At 43.3% G+C, this 21,398-nt stretch overlaps 2 protein-coding genes across 3 annotated transcripts in view; one reads left to right on the top strand and one right to left on the bottom strand.

Moving 5' to 3' along the window:
* Positions 1-15,868, top strand: part of TMEM255B (transmembrane protein 255B) — a 66,880-nt gene extending 51,012 nt beyond the window's left edge. For both annotated transcript variants that reach the window (XM_040055831.2, XM_040055830.2), the window contains 4 exons: positions 3,235-3,320; positions 6,123-6,282; positions 12,292-12,435; positions 15,226-15,868. In XM_040055831.2, coding sequence (XP_039911765.1) covers positions 3,235-3,320; positions 6,123-6,282; positions 12,292-12,435; positions 15,226-15,393 — 558 coding nt within the window. In that variant the 3' untranslated portion in view covers positions 15,394-15,868. The remainder of the gene's footprint in view (positions 1-3,234; positions 3,321-6,122; positions 6,283-12,291; positions 12,436-15,225) is intronic.
* A 4,174-nt stretch (positions 15,869-20,042) lies between these two features.
* GAS6 (growth arrest specific 6) overlaps positions 20,043-21,398 on the bottom strand; it is a 39,778-nt gene continuing 38,422 nt past the window's right edge. Inside the window, exon 15 of the mRNA XM_040056352.2 lies at positions 20,043-20,622. Coding sequence (XP_039912286.1) covers positions 20,471-20,622 — 152 coding nt within the window. The 3' untranslated portion in view covers positions 20,043-20,470. The remainder of the gene's footprint in view (positions 20,623-21,398) is intronic.

Raw genomic sequence — 21,398 nt, 5'->3', positions numbered from 1 at the left:
AGAAAGCTTAGCAAAGTATACTACTAGTTTAGCAGTCCTTAAATCTTGCTGCTAGAGCATCCTGCTGTTGATTCCAGAAAATGTATGACAAAAAATATTTCACTGATCTCCTCATGTAAAGACCGACCCAGACAAACTTCTGAAGTGTGACAATACCCCTTCCTGTAAGATTTACTCCTTCCTCTTCTAAAATGTGCCTGCACACTCAGACACAGACGTGTCCTGAGAAATGCTTCTGCCTCCTGTAATAAGCATGTGGTTGGCCTCACACTGACCACAGCTCCTTGCAGGTGACCCTAGCCTCAGGCTTCTGGCCAGATAGTTTTCCACAGCTCTGCTGATTCTGGGAATGTCTAAACTTGGGCCACCCAGAACTCCTTCCTCTATTCTGGAAAAAAAACAAACCGCATATCTTATAAAAGTGTAGGTAGTTTCTAATAACATTCTTCTCTGGTTGTTCACTGATTTAGCATTAGGGCATGTGAATTCAGAGTTAAGGATCCATGACATTTATACTTGGTTTTCGCTTTTCCAAAGGTAGCCAGGTAGTGAGCAGAGGACATGCTCTGCATGTCAGGCAAACACTTAACTAGGAAAGCAGATTGCTTACTGACTTCGAGTTTCCTTTTGATTGACATCTCTCACCTCTAAGTGGTCTCCAGCTCAATTAGTGTGCCTGTTTCAGTTCTCTTTGCTCAAAGCAGAAAGAATTTTGGTTTTTTGCAGTTACTATGAGAGGAGAACATATCTTCAATTGGTGCTGAGGAGATAATCAATCACAAACATCCAAGACATGAAAAAGCTGTGTGTCTGGTCACTGAAATGAAATAGTAGGTCTTGACATGCAGAACACCCACAAATGGTCTGTTTCCACCACCCTTGCTCACACCACACACTGATTTGTTTATTTTGGTTTATTCACTGTTCTCCTAAAAAGGAGTGTCTTGTTCTATGCATGTTTTAAAAATGCAGTGATAAAAATAGATAACTACTATAACTTCCTTGGCCAAGAATATGTGCCTTGTAGTGTAGAAGCAGCTAAAAACCATGTTTATGATAATGCTAGTCTCCCTATTTTGTACTTCTAGCCTTCTCCATTAAAATGGGCAGACTGGGCTTATTATTGCTTGGAGAGGGGAAAACTAATTTTATTTCCTATTAGAAGTGGTTCCCAAACCATACATCAGAACAAACCACTTTTTAGCAGCACATTCCATCTGATAAAGTCCTCCTATCCCAATCTGTAGCAGGATGTGGGTCCCAGGCCATTTTCACTGTATACAGGAGGTCAAAACCAAAGTCTGAAGATTCACTGAATACAAAGCCATAGGGCACCTCACAAAATGGCTGAGGTAGCACTCTGTGCTCCAGGATTAGTTTTCAGCCTGCTCTGAGAAGTAGCCAGGGGGTTCAGTCACTGCCTTGATTAAGCTGCTGCAGTCAGTGACAGTACGAGCTCCTCTTCTGCAGTAAACTGCAGCTCAGGCTGACAGCTGCAGCTGAATGTGGCTTCAGGCCAACAAAGCCTACACTCCAGTAAGTTCATACACAATAGAGCAATAGTGTTGAAACAAGGTCCTGTCTGAGGGTGAGATGTCCTTTTGAAAAGTGGGATGTGTCTGTATCAAACTGTGAGCTCCATTCCCAGATTGCAACCTAGACTGAGACTGTCCTTCTATAACCTACCATTTTGGGATAGAAGAGCTGATTTGTATGAGACAGTAACCACAGGTACAGCCTTGTCCTGAGCAGCAAAACAATCCCAAGGAATCATATTAATCTCCTTCTAACATAAGTTTTGTCACACATTTTCCACTGCTTGGTCAAATCCTGCTAAGGATGAGTGCAGCAAGTTGGAGACGGGTTGTGAGATGAACTTCCTCTGTTGCTGAGTGTGTGTGTTTAAGGCTTTCCTTTTTGCTGGGAACAAGTATGTGAGGAGTACAGACTCATCAGCAGTGACAGTTTTCATACTAACAGGATACACAGATCCAGGACTTAGGAAGTGAGAAACATCTGGTTTAACATCTCTTGTGGACACTGTTCCATAGAGTAACACATTTGTGGCTAATCCAGAGCTGTCTGATAAACTTGTCAAAAGTGGGCATGTAATCCTAAGCATGCTCCTTCTGCTTTTTCATTATGAGGAATTTTCCACTCAATAATACACTTTAATTGCATTTTATGAACAAAGTAGTTCTCAGTGGTTATAGAGATTTTTTTCCTATCAAATAACAGCTATAGAAAAAATTTATTTTCGGACTGCTAGCTTTTAAAACCTGACAGCTCTCCAGGATCTCAAAGTTAATAAGCCAAAACTCTCAGGGAGAAAAAAAAAAAAAAAAAAAAAAAAAAAAAAAAAAAAAAAAAAAAAAAAAAAAAAGCCTTACATATAAAGTATTTCAATTGGTCTGTAGTGCCAGATAGAACTGATTAATGCTTACCACATTTAAGGATTCATTAAAATGATTTTGTGTCTGGATGGAGAGTGGCTTACGTGTGCCTGCCTTTATTGTTCTAACATCTGTCCATCCTTTCAATTCCTCCTCACATAAATAAACCTTTTCAGTTTTGTATTTGAGAACCTGCAATAAATGGTACTTATTTGTTGGAGTACTTGGATCTTTTCTGAATTATTCTGATTGTGGGTTAGAAGATAGTTCTTGCTGTTGTTCACAATTACTTCCTTCTTCAGAAGGGTTTCACTTAAAGGGGAGAGCTCCCATTTATTGGAAGCTGTTCAGATAAATTGGCTCCCTTGCCATTTCGCCACTGTAATGGACTGGTTCTCTTATCCACTTCATTGTTTGCTGTAGTGTATATTTCCAGACCCACGGTCAGTTCATCACAGCTGTAGAGATCTGAGTCTCATGGCTGCACACTCTGGGTCTCAGCAGAATAGCACCAGGCAGTGCAGCAAAGTGCTTGAAAGCTCTGGCAGCCCTGGCTGCAGGCTGGTGCTGGGAGCTCTGGGCTGCCAGAATGTGTGAATGCCCTCAGACTCAGGGGCTGTCATCCTGGTTCAAACTCCTGTGAGCTCAGGGATGACCTTCTGGCTTCCAGTCATGAATTTTGGAATCTCAGGATCTTTCTGCACAACAGGTAAGACAACTTGACAATGTTGTAGTAGCTGTTTGGTTTTTTGGTGGGTTTTTTTTGGTGGTCAGTACAGTAGGATGATTCACACAACACTGAAACGTTGAGCATAAAAGTAAGTTTCTGCTTTTTTGGCAGGTGACATGTCATACCCTAAACAGCAAGTGCCAGCTGAAAGTGAAGAGTAACACATGCTATTGCTGTGATCTGTACAACTGTGAGAAGTAAGTACCTGTGTGCATTCCGAGGCCTCTGAGAAATTCTTGGTTGGTTGTCCTTACTTGTAAATGGTAGGGCCCGAAGAAGTAACACAAGGGGCTTGTATGCTGAGAAATCCAGTTCCTCTGCAATTGAAGTCCTGATACCAACACAAAGTGGGTCAGGAGTTGTTCATTAGTGTTAGTGTTATTTCAGTTTCTTTTTCTTTAAACATGTCCATAAGCTTTTTGCTGTGTGATCAAAACCGGTCACTCAGTTACATCCCTGTTCAGATATACTGTTGGTCTGGCAATGCATTTTTCCCTTTAGATTTACTGACTCTTCTGCTTGGCTAACCCTTTGCACATCTCACTGTCATAGAATCACTGAATGGTTTGGGTTGTAAGGGACCATAAAGACCATCTAGTTCCAACCCCCTGCCATGGGCAGGGACCCCTTCCACTGGACCAGGCTCTTCAGAGCTCCATCCAATCTGGCCTTGAACACTTCCACTAATGGGACATCCACAACTTCTCTGGGCAATCTGTTCCAGTGTCTCACCACCCTCACAGTGAGGAATTTCTTCCTAATATCTAAATCTTCCCTGGTTTTGTTTAAAACTATTCTCCCTTGTCTTATCTCTGCCTGCCCTTGTATGTCATCTTACAGTGCACTCTCGTGCAACATCTGCAACCCTCTACAGTTCAGCCACAGTCACTTTTCCTTCTTTGCCCCTGTGTATTTCTCATCTTTCTTCCTTCTTACATCTATTTTATTTTGGTTTTGCCTCCTCTTCACATGCTAGCAGTCCTGAATAGCCCCAGTCCTCTGTAAGACTTGGCTAGTGTGATGCTAGACACAAACATTTTAGATGTAGGGCAACAAGGTGTGAACAATCAAGCTTCTACACAAGGCCTCTGCATGAAAAACTAGCTCTTAGCCAGATTATACCTCAACTAGAGAAGCAAAATGACATTTGGGACTAGAGGGAAGTGATTTATGCATGCATATTTCTTATGCAGATGGGAGACACAAAGTGAATGAAGGTCTATGGAATGGATTAAAATCCTGTGTAGAGTCTTTTGCTTATGTAAGAAGTGTTGAATCTGGACATGATGGAGGTATACAAAACAAGTGGGAAAGGTAGAGAATGCTCAGCTTTGGTACCTTTTCTGTGACAGATGATTGAACATCGTATTTGCGATGCAGTATGTATATAGCGAGAAGGCTTCCTTCATGGTATACAGCTACTGCCTGCATGTTAACACTGAACCAAACAGCCCAATTCAACACAGAAAAGAACAGGGGTGTTAAAGGGGGGAAAAGTATTCAGAGTTGCCAAAAAAAGTGATTGAAACTGTTGCTTAAAGTATAAATTAACCACAAGGAGAGATCAGGCATATTTCCCTTTCAGATGGAGATCATCAGTGCCATTTTTCTAAGACACTGAGTTTGTTTGAAACACTTGGATCTGATCACTGCTGTGACATTATTCAATGATACAATTAAATGTGTGTGTTCTGCTATTGTCAACATTCTGCAGTGGACAGCAAGACCTTATGGCACTGGCACGGACAAATCCAGGGTAAATAAGCAGCCACACTGCTCTGGAGACTTGGCAATTCCAGTTCCCAAGCTGCCTAGAGAGAAGCAGGAGGAAGCACAGGCCCACAGAGAGATTTGTTGTCAGCCATGGAATAGACTGATATGAAGGCAGGACTGTAAATCAAATTTCCTCAGCCTCAAAGCAGCTGAAGCTGTAGGTTTATTTAGTTAAGATGGGCTCATGGCAGGGCCCAGGTGAGCTTGATAGTATGGTTCTTCAGTGCCAGAACCATGACCTGAATCCATCGACTGGATATTTCCAGAAGTTATGGTGCCTGATGTGGTTCTTCCCAGAAATGTTGTGAACTGCTCTGCAGAGTTTTCCCTAACTAACCTAACTTTCCATAACCTCCATTGCTGCCCCATGCACTCCTTCCCCATGGAGGAACAGAAGAGTGAACTCAAACTGCTCACTTCTGGTTTCCACCATAATCTGATGGCAATTTGGCAATTTCCTAATAGTGGAAAAACAGGCTTGTCATTTACAAAAAAAAAAACTTTCAAATTCAAATAGCTGCCCTAGGAGCTTGTTAATGGGTTCAAATTAAGGTGGGTACTGGAAAGAACTGTGGGAACTTGTGGGTTTAAATTTTGCAGTAGGATATTTCTAGCTTTTGGCAAGACACTGAGGCGTAACTTCACCACATGCCTGATTTACAATAACCAGTGTGGTGTAGAAATATGAACAAATATTTCTGGATAGTACAATCCAGAGTGTAAAGGCATCTTTATACTGTACTGGGTTGTATTAATTTGGAACCAGAGACACCACAAACAAATGTAGCCAGCTGGCAATATCTCCCTTCCTGTGGTTGAATTAATGCTTAAGCAACTTGCCTTCCCCAGTCTCTGAGATGCCAGATTTCTAGGTGAGCTAGGAAAAAAAGCAAAGCTAAGAAAGCTCTATCTGGTAGCTAAATGACAAGGGCAGCATCCATATACCAAGATCGTGTCTCTGTTTAAAGACGAGGAACAAAAGATAAAGGATCCATGCTGGTAGCCACCACCAGTCAGTCAAACTAGGGTTGGTATTGGTTAGATAACACTTGGTGGTGGCCTTAGCAGAGCTGGTTTTTCAGCAGGGCTTTCTCCTGTTCTTCTGAGCAGTTTTTGTTGGGAGCATGGATGTAGTACTTTGCCAAGGAGGAAAGCAAGCAGGAAGGAGTCAGATCCTGTAGTGCTCGGTATTACGTGCAAAAAACATTGTTTGCGTTCTCTTTCAGTTCAGACCAGTCCTCCAGCTACTATGAATTTCTCGGCGTGAGCAGCTGTCAGGATGTGCTTCACCTGTACAGACTGTTGTGGTCCTCCACAGTCCTCAACATCATCGGGTTGTTTCTGGGGATTATCACGGCAGCCATTCTTGGGGCATTTAAAGACATGGTAAGGCTCATGGTCTTTTGCTTTATGTGAGGGCTTTCTGCTTCTTTGCATTAGCAAATTGGTTAAAACCAAGGAAGTATAAATATACAAAGGAGACGCTTTAAATGCGTTTCCCGGGTGTTGTGGGAATCTGAAGTGTTACGAGCTGCTGCAGAAGGTGAGTGTAACCCAGGTTCTTGTTAATAGCTCCTTTGGGGCAGATTAGAATGAAACAACACTGAATGATCAGTGGCTGTAAATAAACAGTGTAGGGTTTATTGCAGAACAATTTGGTTGCAAAGGAATAGAGGTATAGAGCTGTTTTGGTGGTTATTCTCTATAGTAATAGAACAACACCAAAGCATTACAATATGAAAGCGCAACAACATCACCCAAGGACACAGACAAGGGAAAAAAAGAGAAAGTACAAGAGTGTGAGGATCTCACCACCCACAAGCGACAAGACTTGGTTGCTGCACAGTCTTGGTTAAAGTGGTGGTCGCTGACCACGTCTGTCTGGTGGTGGAGCAAATCCTGAAGATGTGATGGAGAGAAATCCCCAGAACACAATATCTATTGGGTCTGTTTTCACTCTGCTTCAGGTGGGAATGCTCAGGTGCCTCCCACCAGGCGAGGAGCTCGGTATAATGATGTGAATCTCATGGGATGCCTCGGGAGTCTTTGACACATTCTAACACAGCTGCACATCCTAGCAGCAGCTGAGTAAGTTAAGTCCCATCAGCAGAGATAAACATGCTGAGGCCACAGGCAAATGTCTTGAATTCCCTGATACTACCCCGGGGAGAGCAGGGGGAGCCCCACAGCCCAGGGGTTTGTGCAAGGAAGCACAACTTAGCATGACAAAGAGCACAATCCTCTGCACTGGGTCCAGCTCCTATCTCACAGCCCATCATTCACCCTGTGCCTTATCAGATCAGCAGTTTAGCCATTACACAACTAAAAGTTCACCTCCTCCATCTCACCCAGCAGCCTCAAGTCTCAACAAATGGGATGTTTTGAGTAATTGTCTTTAACAATTCAGCTTTATTCATGGATTTAGGTGAAGCTGTTGCCAGCTGTTCACAGCTAAGTGTGTCAAGCCCAAAATACGAGAGTGGAAGAAAAAAAATCACAACTGTGTGAACAAATGTTGGCAATTCACTTAGTGGCATTTTTCTCCCTTCTAATTCATCACTGAATGCGTGGGCCAGCACGGAGTCTGAGGATGCAAATTTGTAGATAACAAGTGAAAGTCAAGTCCTATATGTGACTGTTCAGCCTTGTGTAGTTAATTTCCCTAAAAATGGGGATGAATTCTGAAGTACCAGTCAAATTTTTATTTAAACAGTTGTGTGCTCGGAACACTTCAACATCCCCTTTTGTTTCACAAAGGAATGCCACCCTCTGACTACTCCCTGTGCCACACCACTGTGTTGTGCTGATGTGCACCACAGCATTCAAAAGAGACTGTGTGGTGGGAGTGCACCATATGGCTGGACTTACTGACACGTTTAAGGGTGAAGTTGCTGCTCCTGGCATTATCACTGTCAGTGGCCATGTTTGCTAAAGCAATGCCTAAAGACCAAGCAAGAAGCTCAGGATTTACTAGGCTCTCAGGGGAGTAGCCTAGTGAGGAGCCAAATGGAGCTGTGATAGCAGCATGGGTCATCTTAGATCCATGATGTGTCTGGTCACTGTTGCAGAGGAGAAAACTGAATAGAAAGATGGGTAAAATGAACAAAAATAGAGAGATAGAGCAGGGAAGACAAGGCAAGAGAGATAGCTGAGATGTACATCAGGACAGGAGCGGGAGCAGACTGGCAGGAAGGGACTGCTCAGACCTGGCATCCAGTGAGCCAAGGACCCAGTCAGACTGGAAACCATCCAGGCCCAGCTCTGACCACCCAGCATTCCTTAGGAAGCATGCCCAGGCTATCTACAATATGTATTGGGTGGTTAAAACCATGCTTAAAATAGAGCAGGGCCATATGAATTGTTTGAAATTAACCTTTGTTAAGAGTTGCAACATTTCTTGGAAATACTCCTCTGTCCAGCTTAAGCCAAACAAGCACACTGAGCTATGGCATGTAAGAAAGAAATGTGCAGCTGAGCTCTCCTTTGTGTAGGGGACTCCTGCAAGGAATTTATAGCAGCCACTAAAGAGTCGCAGCTCCCCAAAGGGAGTTTCCCCATCTCCCTTTCCTCCCTGTGAGAGGAGCAGAAGGGGAGCAGAAGCAACCACAGTGGGAAATGAGGGGAAGAGCAGCTTGCATGTGGAGTGAAGGCAGCCATCATCTACAGTAAGTTTTTGGGAGAGTACTGCAGCTTAGTGCCACTAAATTTTTTCTCCTGCCTAACAACTGGGTGCAAGTGCAGCTGTGAGAAGTGTGCAGAGAGCCAGACTGAGTCCACCTAACATGTCTTGCTCAAACCTATGCTTACATGAGGTTTGGGCTGATGCTTTGATACAGCTCTGTGCTTTGCAGGGCCATTGCTGCACCGCTCGTGAGGAACACCGAGCCAAAGAGATGTTCCTGGGAGAATGGCAGTCACCATCATCTGGCACATCTGGCTGGGAGGCAGAGGCTGGGTCAGGGTTTGGGTCCTCTGACTGAGTGGCATAAAAGCAGAGGGAAATTGCAGCAGTGGTGGATGTGCAGCTTGACCCCAAGCTTAGCTGGAGTGAGTCTGTCAGGGCTCCAGCTAAAAACCTCATCTGAATAAGATGTTCAATGTCTCCACGGAGTGTGAGCAGGAAAAGGATGTCATAGTTCAAGAGAAGGATGAGTTTGTGTCAGTCACCTCAGCTTGTGAAACTCATACTAAAGCAGCAATCCAAAATGCAATGGCTGCCCCTTCCTCCTGCCTGTGCCTTTTCAGGGTTCTTTTGAGTTAGTACCAGAGATAATTTGCTAATCTGCTGCTCCCTTTCCTTACAAAAGGAGCAGCACTTGGGGGAAGACAGGGACCAAGAAAACATCAAGCAGAAGAGGAAAAGAAGGGGGCATGGGACTGAAATTAAAAAAGCAAAAAGCCCATTAAAATATGTGAGAGAACTATTTTCTTTGCTTTAAGATTTCACCTTCTTACATAAATGTTCACTGGCATTTTGCAGGGAGAACTGCAAAGCCCCCTGAAATGCCTCACAGCATTGCTTTGGGGTTGACTTCCAGAAAGCACAAGGCCAGGCTGACTAGTCAAATAAAAAACATCATGTTTATCTCTGGGGAATGCTGGCAGCCAAACCATGTTACAAAGGGGAGAGTTTGCAAAACAGTGCCCTTTCCTTTAAACTCGTCGTATTTCCTGGGCAGAAAAACACCCTTTTATTTTGGTTTGTTTCAGCTTTTCTTTCTTGTGACAAATTCCCTGCAGACTCTGGCACGCTCCCTGTGGTTTTGCTGCCTGCCTGAGGGCTGTGCTGGCTCAGTGGGAAATATTTCATTCTCTCCTGACCCCAAGGTGTCACCCATGGGGCTGCCCTCTGTGATCTGCAGCGTGCTGGGGGAGGTGCAGTGGTTACAGCAGGAACCCTCCTTTTAAGATCGACAGCATGCTTGGATATAGGACATGGAGGTAGTTACCTTAAAGTCACCTCTAACAAAAAGCAGATTCAGATATTACATCAGTAGATGTAGCCAAAGTACCCAAAATGATAACACACTGTGATTATTTCTCACAGAAGTTTCAGGTAAAGAATTACATGGAAAATTTCCCTTGCTGATGCTGAGTTAATCTAGAAACTCCCTTCCCTGGTTTGGTATTCATTTGATGACTTCTGGATGTTTTTTTGACACACCTTGCCAAGGAATCTGCCTGCCCTGAGTTTAGGGCTGCATTAACCTGAACTACTGATAGTCCTGAGGGGGGATAGGGGGGGTGGGGGGAAGGGGATGCCTTTTACTTTTTTTAAAATTAGTTTCCTTCTTACAGTCCTTAAAGGAATCTGAACAGATAAAATAGCATTGCTTCATCCCCTCCCTTCTTCCCTCACTCTGCTCTAAAAAGGAAAGCAAAACTAACCCCTAATTACTGAGCTGCTTGCCATGGGTTTATGTCTTAGCACTCACGCAACTAAAGGTGCAGTCTGACATGAAAAGTAGCTGGAGGTCAGACATAAATGCTCTGGCAGGTCTGTGTGAGGCCGGAGAGCTGACACTGTTAGCCCTCCCTGGCTAGTTCATTACTCCTTATCTCTTTGACTTGGCTGTTGGTGCAGTTTAGAATGTCTCAACCTACCCACGTATTTTAGGTGAGTAATTTAACACAGAGTAATTACTGGAGTACTTGATAAAAGCATCCAACCAGCTTCAGTGACCACAAATTGTTGCTGGCCCTGGCTGAGACTAGATAGCACGATAATAAGGTGCTTTGATCAGTAGATGTAGCATAGATGACTCCCCAAATTTATCTTCTAGGACTGTTGAGATGTTCATCCTTAGCACTTAGAGAGCATTGTTCTGTGAGTGGATGGAATGTGAGAGGACTGAGAGAGGTTCCCAAGAGAAGTCAAAGGGGGTCAAACAGCAGCACCCAAAGAGACCCAAACCAGAAAGCTGGTGGCAGATGCAGAATAGGCATCTATGTTTCACATCTGTAGGTAAAGCTAGTGTTTCTTAACTCATTTATGTCAGAGGGATCTGATTTTATCCCTCCTCTGAGGGAGGAAGGGCACACTCTGGGGCTGTGGCACTGGCCCCAAACATTTGGGTCTGAAATAAGCAGGTTACCTGCTCCTCCCTCCTCCTGAGGCAGTGTCTTTTCATCTCTCCCCATCATACCCACCCAGCAGGGCAGGTAGAAAGGTGGATATCTTGCAGATGAGAGTGTTTTGAGTAGGGTGCATTGAAGATGAGAGACTTGCCTTCTCTCCTGAAATAAACTCTCTGCCTTTGATCCCAGCCTTTCTCTACTAGCTCCTGAAATGCCAAATTTCTCCAGGAAACCTAGGCCTAGATTTTTCAGTAACCTTATATGGTACATCAGTGACCTAGATGATGTTTTCCAGTATAAACACAATTAATATACCTCTTACTCAATCACAGAGAGATCTCACACCATCTCCAGAGGATGCAGTGGTTTATATCTCCCACAGATTAAAAAAAAAAAAAAAAAAAAAAATCCTGGCTGCTACTTTCAGCATTTATCTGGCAACTACCATATTTTATTATTTCAGTGAAAAGAAAATTCCATGCTCTCATGTGGAGGAATGTGCTAACAATAACAAAGGAAATAAAAGAAACCACCTGATTTATCTCGTGAAAACATTTCACAAAACTCTGTTGCTCTGCTGTCCTTCACAAATCGTTACATAGCACAGGGTTTTAGGGTTTAACACAGACCCTCTTTTACACTAACTTTCATTCTTTTTTCCTGACCCTGGTTTCATGTGAGCTATTACTTCTTCCTGCAAACGTCATTTTGCGTTGTAATTAAGAGGCATGCCAATAAAGCCGTGAGAGAAGGATTTTCTGCAGTAGGAATGAGGTAAGCACACTGAGAGTGGTGCTGGAGAGCCAGCAGCAAACTCCAGTTCCCAAGTGAGAGTGAGCTGTGAAAGAGGAGTGACAGGTCTGGAAAGGGAGATCTAGGTAAATCTGTGTAGGAAAGCACAGAAAAAAGACTTGAGGGCAGCAGGTAGTTGCTGTTGGAAGGAGTCTGCAGCAAATGGTGAAGGACTTGGTGTTTGGTGCTGGATGAATAAGAAGAGGCAGCCAGCGCTGTATGCCGTGCTCTTCAGGGTGTCTCGGATCTGGAGTCCTGCCAGTGCTCCTGAAACTGTTGCTAGGGAAGCACCAACAGCCTTTTTCCAAGGAAAGAAGATAAAAATAGCTGTGTATTTTTACTCAGAAAATTCATTCTGGAAACACCCTCCTCTCATTCTGTCTGCTCCTGGGTTTTTTTGTACTACTGGTATTGTGTTGGAAAATAGAAAGCTGTTAAATTGCCTTTTTGCTTGTGTTAGGAGCAGCTCCTGCTCCAGCCCCCTCTACACTGTACTGATACATTGTTGTCTTCTGTGCCCAACAGGTACCTCTGTCCCAAATCGCTTTCAGTGCTGCACCTCCTCCTCAGATCCTGTACAACCCTGCCCAGCAGATCCTGACATACGCTGGGTTCTGTCCTTCCACGGCAACAATTTCTACATATCCGTCCTACCCACTGCCTCTTCAGGTACAGTACAAAAACACACCCCTCTCATGCCATCAGAAAAGCATGAGCTGCTACTCAGTACCAATTTTGCAGAGGTAGGTCTCAGCTGGATCCCAGCTCCCAGGTTTGCCTGGGATAGCTTAGTCTGTGCCTAGTTTTCTGGTCTGTTCTCAGGCCTCAGGCTTTCTCTGGTTGTCCTTTGGACTCTTACCTGCTGAGATAAGGGTAGCCAAGAGTAGAGAGAGAAGGGGATGGAAACACATGAAATTAAGCTGAAAAGATTCATGTAAGTAGTCATGAGGATCCGTTGTGATTATTCAGTCCTGTGGCCCCTGAGAAACAGAAATATGTTGTATTTACCCCAAATTCTTATCTGCACTCCAAAATAAACACAGTTATTTACCTAGATTTCTACTTTTTCAAATAAGTGTGTTCATTTATCTTTCTTTCCCTTCATAACATTCAGAAGCAGACACCAGCAGCTGTCCCCGAGTCAGGAGAGGATAGTAAGAAACACTGGGATCCACTGGGCTGATTAGTAAGAAACAATGGGAAAACTTAACCCTATTCCTGGGGAAAAATATAAAAGCAAGCCACCTCCCTGTACGTATGAACTCGTTGTATTGCGGTTTGGAGAGAAGTAATTTCTGCATCAGCATATGAATTTAAAAAATCATAATGAACTTATTCAAAGGTACAAATCGTGAATGATGGAAGCAGGGATGATGAGGAACAGCCAGAAGCTTAACTGTCATCTGCTTCCATCGCTTGAGAGCTGTGGGCTGAATCCATTGGGCTGGAGGTTGAGGTCTTCACGTTCCGTCTAAGTGCTTCCAGCTGCTGAATTCAGACCTTCACAAGCCCTGCTCAGATGGTTGCAGCCCTTAATCCCAGTCTGGGTCTGGGATTCATCTGACTGAACACAGGGTCTGTTGCTGTGCAGGGATCTAGTACTGCCTGGTAATGAGATCAAGTAGCCACCTGTCCCCTGCTGCTACTCTGAGAGGGTCCAGGTTCAGGTCTCATTGTCCTCGGGTCACGTCTGTGGACATCTGGGATATCCCATGGCATCCCAAAAGGACTGGACACTTAGATATGGGAAACTGAACTAAGTTTTAGTTGTCCACAGAGTAGAAGACCTTGCCCAAGCTGGTCTGCCCTTTAGAGTCAACGGTGGATTATCTCAGGCTAAAGGTATATGGCATTCATTCCTTGGCCTCTGCTGAATCCAGTATCTCACTGAATAAATGCTTGCCAGAGAGGCAAAATCCATAAAATAAATCAGCCAAATGTCAAAAAGAAAGGGTGATAGCAGGAATGCATTTTGAAAGGATGTAACCAGCATTTCTTTTGTTTACTGTGACATGAGCCTACAAAATAATACACCCCTTACTGGAACAGTTCAGCCACAACTGGTCTTGGTAACAAGCCTGCCAGCTGGGCAGGTAATGGTCCTGATTAGCTGGGCAGGGACTGGTGGTGATGACAGCAGTTATGGGTTGTGCCAGTTATTCCTGCTAGAGAAGAACTCACTGCAGAAACAATTCCAAGCAAACAGATGGAAGCAGCGGTTGCAGTTTGAGGGGTGAGGGAAGCAACAACTCCAAAGTAAATAAAACCTCAAGCCAACCCAAACCCACAACAACTAGGTATGGAGCTGATGTATCTAGCAGATCTGTCAGTATACCTGCACTGCCTCAGAGAGTTAAAGGGCATAAATGAGCCTTCCTGTTGGGATGCCCCCATTCTCACTCACTAAGTCACCGTGTGGTACAAATGCAGCACAACGTTCTCCTTGCCAGGAGGGTTTGACCCAGGGCAGCAGCCCCTGCTCACATGGAGCCCCACAGAGGAAGCAAACACCTCGGCATGGGGTCTGCCAGCCCTGGACAGCTCTGAGATGCCATTGTCTAAGGGCCAGCCCTGTCCTTGGCCTTCTAGATTGTGGCTATTAATTGTTTTAGCAGCAGGGAACATCGTTTGCCCAGATTTTTCATTTCTCTTGAAAAAGATCCATGATCGCTTTATCTTGTTTTTAAATTCAAGACATTTTAAGTTCACTTAAAGTCTGAACCTGAGGGGAGCTGAGCCCAAGTCTTCAGCTGAAGCCCATAGACTGGCATGTGCTGGCATATGAGAGGAGGAGTAAAATCCTCACCCTCTTGAAATCAGTGACAAAACTTGGCTTAAAGTAGTAGGATTGTATCCTGAATATTGTTCCCTACATGCATTCTTTTGTTTTAATGAACCCTGCTTGTTCCTGAAGATGAGTTACTTCCCAAGCTCTATTTATTTTTCGTGCCTTTTTCAGCCAAAGCCCCATGATAGCTGACTGCCAAAGAGGGAGACATGCCTACCTGTAAAATAGTCTCTTAAGAGGAATCTGCATTTGGCGAAGGAATAAGACCTTGCATTTATGCAAGTATCATAGCTGAGTTTAATTACATCTGAGGCAATTTAAAATTCACAGTGGTGCCTGGAAACAGCAGATACATGTAACATAATCAGTCAGGTGCTGTGCCTCACCTAGGAAGCTAAGCATCTTCTCCTGCAGAAATTCCTGTTCTGCTCTATTGCCTAGCTGTCTGCACAATGCCTATTAAAAATGACTTGGGTTACAGATGGAATCTGTCTTGTTTCACCAGACACCTTGCCACACTTAAGCAGGTGCTTTAGAACTAAACCTAATGTGCTGCAATGCATGAGAAATTTAATCGTGGGGCTTATTATGTAACACATAGCAAACAACACAAAACTGCAATGGGGTTGTAATCCTTTACTGAAGAAGTTATTTTTCTTTGTCTGATACAGCCTGCCAGCAATTTTCCAGGAACATCATCTACTGACATTTCTTTGTCAGAAGAAACTCAGCCTCCATCTCAGTCCAGCTCCAGCTACGGTCTTCCTCCGAATGCCCCAGCCCTCTATACACCAACTTACTGCTTGCCTGGAGAAAAGCCTCCACCATATGCACCATAGAACAAAGAATGTATTTTAGTAGCTGGTAGGCTTTGATTTTGTTTTAAAGAAACCTCTGGAAACTGTGCTGTGCAGGCATTAGACTTCCCACAGGAACCCAGCACAGAGTGTGTTACTGCCACTCCGCTTTTACTCACATCTCCCTGTGAGCTGGGCAGAGCCCTGGAACTGTAAGGGCAGACACATCATCACTCAGTTTACCTGCAGTCAGATGTAGTAGAACTCTCTGGCTACTGTAAGCATGAGATGTTTCCCTCTCAGTCCACTGCAAAATAGATTTTCTTCATGAGGAAAAATGAAGAAAACACTCCGGATACGTGTTCTGCTTTCATAAACCAGTGTCGAGGGGTTTTAGCCTGTGTTGTGTGAATGGATAGCTGGGAGCTCTCAGAGTCAATCATTTTGGGTAGCAAGAGTTTGTTTGCTTGTAGTGTGTAATAACTAAAGTGAAAGTGTTGTACCAATAAAGTGTGGCAATTATTTTACAAAAAAAGTTTACTGTGTATATTTATACCTTACCTAAGGCTGTGTATATTTGGAAGGAAAGGAAAACAAAAGAACAGAGGAAGAAGTACCCTACCAAATAGTTTCTCTTATCAAGTTTCAGATAGGAAGGCTAATTCTTTTGGGACTGTTTTAGCTGAACTTTGTGTCAGTCTAGTCTGCATAGTAAAATGTCACATTAATGCACTAAAAATACCATTACCAGACATGTATTTTAGGCTACACTTTAGTGTTCAAATTCCTTTCTAGTCAAAAGAATGTCACAACCAAAACCATTTTAGGTTAAATGCCTCTTATTTATCTTTAAGACCTAATGCAGGTATTTTACAATGACTGAGACAGAGTGAATGAAGGGGCCTAATTATTTTTAAAATTTATTTATTTTCTCCAAAGGCTAAGCAACAATACTTTTGGCAGTGCCATTGACAGGAAAAAAGCCACGTCCCTGTTGCCTGCAGTCTGTCTCCTCACCATGCACCACATTAGCTGGGATTCCTTTTGGCACACACCTGCCATAATTTGGGACAGGGGTACTTACAACCAGCATGAAAACCCATCTAAATGCTGCATCCCTTCACTGCATTTTGCTCCTGCAGCAAGGGTGTTGGTGCTGCTTGCTCCATAGATTTTACAGTCTAGACAGCAATGAAGGTCTAGAAATTTCCTGAAATGCCTAACAGTAAAACAGGGAACGGAAGGTATTTCTCACTAACATTTTAAGCAGCTGCTCCGTATTTTGAAGCTATTGAAACAAACTATATAAACAAAACCAGCTTACTTGACAGTTTCCTCTGAAAGGAATTGACACCATCAGACCTGCTCAAATAGAAAAGAGTGATCATCCTTTCGCATAATACTTTGCTACTTCCAGGAAGTATCTGATAATTCATGTGGTTTACCTCTATGTATAAAAAGCAGACTCAGTACTGATACATATAAAAAGAGAGATTAATTTATGTGGACCACAAAAGCCACCTTTTATTCAATTAAGGTTTTTCTGAGATACAAACTCTGAGGCCAGTGAGCAGTGGTGAGGTGCCTTATGTGTATTGTTGACAAGGTGAGTTATACAAACGTGGCTGAGAGAAACAGGAGTCAGAGAAGAGACGATTGGTTCTGTTTCAAACATCAATTTAATGCATCCAAAATGCTTAGTCCTTGTGCAAATACATGCTGTGAAAAGCACAGTCATTCTGAGTATGAAATAAGCGAAGCCACATATTTACTTCTTTTTACTTGCTATGAATACTACCAGGGGAACCACCTGGGTTCATTTGGAGGACTCAAAGTCCAGAACAGACTTGATCCCTTTGGGTTGAGCACCAAGACTAACTGAACAAGGACAAAATCAATATTTTTCTTGGGCTGAAGCAAGTGATTGAGAAGGAATGAAGGAATGCTTATGGCAGGTACCTCTTCCTCCAAACCTTTCTCCAGTACGGTACTGTGGTAAGGTATTAAAAAAATTCACCTTTACACAATCCCTCCTCCTGCCCTCCCCACCTCTTCTGTCATTCTCCAGACTGAGAAATTCTGTGTTTCTCTTCTAAAGCACATTTCGAGTCAGGGTGCATCGTGGTCTATGCAAAATATCTTCACATACATGCACACATATGAAAAGTCCAGGAGCAATTTCTGCTCTGAATTAGAAAATTAAATGCTCTTGTACAAGTGACATTTAGTATGGAACTGCAGAGTACTATAATGTACCACTAGGATTCACATTTCCAGGGCCCAAAATAAAAATTCTGGCCTCATAAATAGTGTCACTTACATTATTAACACAAAGGTCAGACATGTATGTGATTCATTTATGCCACATGGTAATTTTTTGGGAACTACCACAGAGATTTAACAAAAATACCAGACATGAAACTATTTTGCTAGCATGTTCCATTTGAAAAGAACAAAGTAAAACAGGGCTTGTTTTATCTTCTTGGTTTAAAAACATGTGTCTTCTGAGTCTATTTTTTTTCAGAGGAATTACTCCAAGTTTAATAGATGGGAGATTTTTGTGGTTGAACCCCGTCCAGCAGCCCAACCCCAGGCAGCCGCTCACTCGCTCTCCCTCGCTGGGATTGGGGAGAGAATCAGAGGGGTAAAAGTGAGAACACTCGTGGGCTGAGATAGAGACAGCTTAACAGGCAAAGCAAATCTACACACAGCAGCAAAGCAGAGCAAAGGATTCATCCATCACTTCCTGTGAGCAGGCAGGTGCTCAGGCATCTCCAGGAAGGCAATGTCAGGTGAAACAGTGACTTGGGGAGACAAAGACCACCACTCTGAGTGTCCCTCCCCTTCCCCTTTTGTCCCCCAGCTTTATGTGCTGACCACGAGGCAATATGGTGTGGGATATGCCTCTGGTCACTTGGGGTCAGCTGTCCCAGCTGTGCCCCCTCCCAATTCCTTGTGCACCCCCAGCCCCTCCCTGGCGGGTGGGGTGAGAAACAGAAAATGTCTTGGCACTGTGCAAGCCCTGCTCAGCAACGGCTAAAACATTCCAGAGTTATCAACGTTGTTTCCAGCAGAAATGCAAACTACAGCCTCATACTGGCTACTGTGGAGAACATTAACAAAAACAAGCACAGAGCTGTATTTCAGTAAAGGACGAAAATAACCACAAAGAACATACAGAAAATAAAATACTGCAGTGTGGACATTCTATTAAATAGAATATCGTCAGGATTTCCAGCTCTTACTGAAGATACTAATCTAATCTTTCTTGGATACTCCATCAAATCACAAATTGATCCAGAGTAATCAGTGGTAAAATAAAGCACTTTCAGGACCAAGGTGGTTTCCCTTGCTCAACTGAAAAAAAAAAAGCGAAAACACAGAACTATTCCTGGGCTTTCCTATCCATGCACAGTCTGCCAATAAGTTATTACTGTCTAGTGGGAAATTTCCTTTTGAACTTGTGTCTGCTCAGACCTGACAGTAGGTCCTTCTCCAGGTATAAATGAGTAGGTTGGTTGAAAGTGATAAAGTTCTGTTCTTTTCTGCCCTGCTTCACTACTGCTGGTTGATTTGCTCAGGATAAGAAGCAGGACATGATGCCATGTCTAATGGCTAATAGAGTACTCTCCTCTTCTCTGCTGAATAAAGCAGGGATCCTTGCCAGAAAATGTGCTTGGAATAGTCTTCCTCTTCTTTCCTCTTTTCCTCTAGGACAGTTGTATCTTCACAGTTTGGTCACAGATGTTGCCACACATAAGGCTTATTAGACTAATGTGTCTCCTTATCTGCTTAAAGAAAACATAACATGACTGGCCAAGAATAATTTATAATAGACCTTGTAGAATTAGAACTTTTTCATGCTAATCCTCTGAAGGATGGTGTAACTTTAGGCACCCAGTACTTCGATTTTGCACCACAGCATATTGCAAGATTACTCACTTTATTAATTTGATGCAAGACAAGGACCAAATAAAACAATATCTAAGCGACTCGAGACAGGCTAGGCAAAGCCCATCCCAGCTTCAGGATAGCTGAAAAGCTGAACACACTTTATGGCTCTAAAACCTTTCCTGCATAACCCCCCAGGGATATTCTCACCTCATGCAGTTCAGCCTGGCTAACTCTCACAGCTCAAACCTCTCTGCTCCCACTATGCTCACAGTGAATGAGCCAGCCTAGGAATGCAGCAGCAAAAATATATCATCACCAGATAATATTCCTCAATTCTCCACACCTCATCATTTGCTCCAGCAGCTATTGACACAAAAGCCGTATGGCTTTCAACTTATTGAGTCTTTTCTTCTAAATGTTTCCTGCTGACCCAACTTCATTTTCCATTTTCCATTTTCTGTTGACCAAGACTTTTTCTAAAGGTCACAGCTGAGTCGTCTTTCTGTGGTACCAGAAAGAGAAACTCTAGCAATAAGAATAGCAGCCACCATGTGCTCTGCAGCTGAGAAGATATGAAATACTGATGTAAGCATATAAACCCCGAACCTCAAAAAAATTAAAATTAAAAAAATAAACCAAACCCCCCAAACACCACAAAAAAAACCCCCCCAAACAAAAACAGCAGCCTTTTCCTCTCCCCCACCCCCCCAGTGTAACCTCCACATCAGGCACAGTCTGAGTCATTGTCTCCAAACACCAGAATAAATACAGAATAATCTCAGTACAGGCAAATTAAAAACTTGTATGTAAATATTTTATTCTCTCATATTTTGCAAATCAAAAAGCAGCGTTTGGTAATAAAAAACAATACAGAATTATTATTTTTCTTCCAGTCCGCACTCATATATTACCAGGTTTCCCACATTACAGATGAAGCTGTCTCTTACAGTTTTAAGATAGTATTCACTTTCAGTATATTCTGTACTTTTGACTTATTTAATATTAGTCTTCTGAACTATTTACAAATATATTACAACCTTTAAAACTCAAAGCAAAGAGTATTCCAATAATCAATCTGACATAAGGATCAGTAGCTTCTACGTAACTTCAGTGTTTAAGAGAAACTATACACGCAGTGCGGTAGATCTGAATAATTTATACCTTTTAAAAAAAAAGAAAAGCACTGAAAGTTTCTGAGTATAAAACTTTCGCATTGCAGTGGTACCTACTGACCCTCCTGGACCGGAGGACAGGAATGTGAGGTGATGTCACTGTGCTTGTAGAGAGCCTCATCTAAGTCCAGCGCCGTGTTGCTCAGCTTGAGGGTCATGCAGCCGTGGTAGGGCGCGGTGACCGGAGTGGAAGTGACAGGAACGTCTGTAGGAAAGGGGAGATAAATATCTCTGACAGCTGCTTTGAAATTAACACCTGCCCTACCTAGGCTCAGGTGGCTCTCACTTCAATGAATTCAAGCTCACCTCTTTCCATGCTAGGGTTTCTACCGTCCCCTGCCCTCTCGCAGAAGGCAAGAGCACGGTCCCAGACGTGAGGAAAACACCATCTGTTCTGGTGCACAAACGCCCTTCTCCCAGGCTGAACCCTTCCTCAGCTGCTCCGTGTGCCTGCAGGGCCTCCAGACCCGATGAAACCACGAAACCTTGCACAGCACAGCAGCAAGGCTTCACTGCATTGGCACAAGGCACTCACACAGCCCCACGTTTCCCCTCCTCCATCTCTGAACCCTCTGCTTTGTTACTGGTGGAGATGTTAGACCTTCCCCTAAAGCTCTCTTCAAAATAGAGCTCTCTTCAAAATAGAGCTCTCTTCAAAATCTTCTTTTTCTCTTCAAAATAGCTTCCAAAGTATTATGGGAAGAATTTTATGACAAGAAAGCACTTCCCATATGCAGCCTCTGTCACTAGCTGGACTAATCTTTACCACGATTTCGCTGTGTATGAGCGCAGGAAGGTTGCTGGCCTTCATCAGAAAGGTGCTGGAATGCATCAGTTGAATTGGTTAGACTAACGAGACTAATTTTTACTGTGGAGATCCACAGTGACGTTCTTTTAATCAGTTTACCAGGGGCAGAAAACAGATGGCAAGGAAGAAGACACTAAGTACAATCCAATAGACTAGAGGAAATTAGTCAGTCT

This window comes from Hirundo rustica, chromosome 2, assembly GCF_015227805.2.
Source record: "Hirundo rustica isolate bHirRus1 chromosome 2, bHirRus1.pri.v3, whole genome shotgun sequence".
Lineage (NCBI taxonomy): Eukaryota > Metazoa > Chordata > Aves > Passeriformes > Hirundinidae > Hirundo > Hirundo rustica.
Note: the sequence above shows the minus strand (reverse complement) of the source record. Positions and strands in the feature narration are given on the sequence as shown.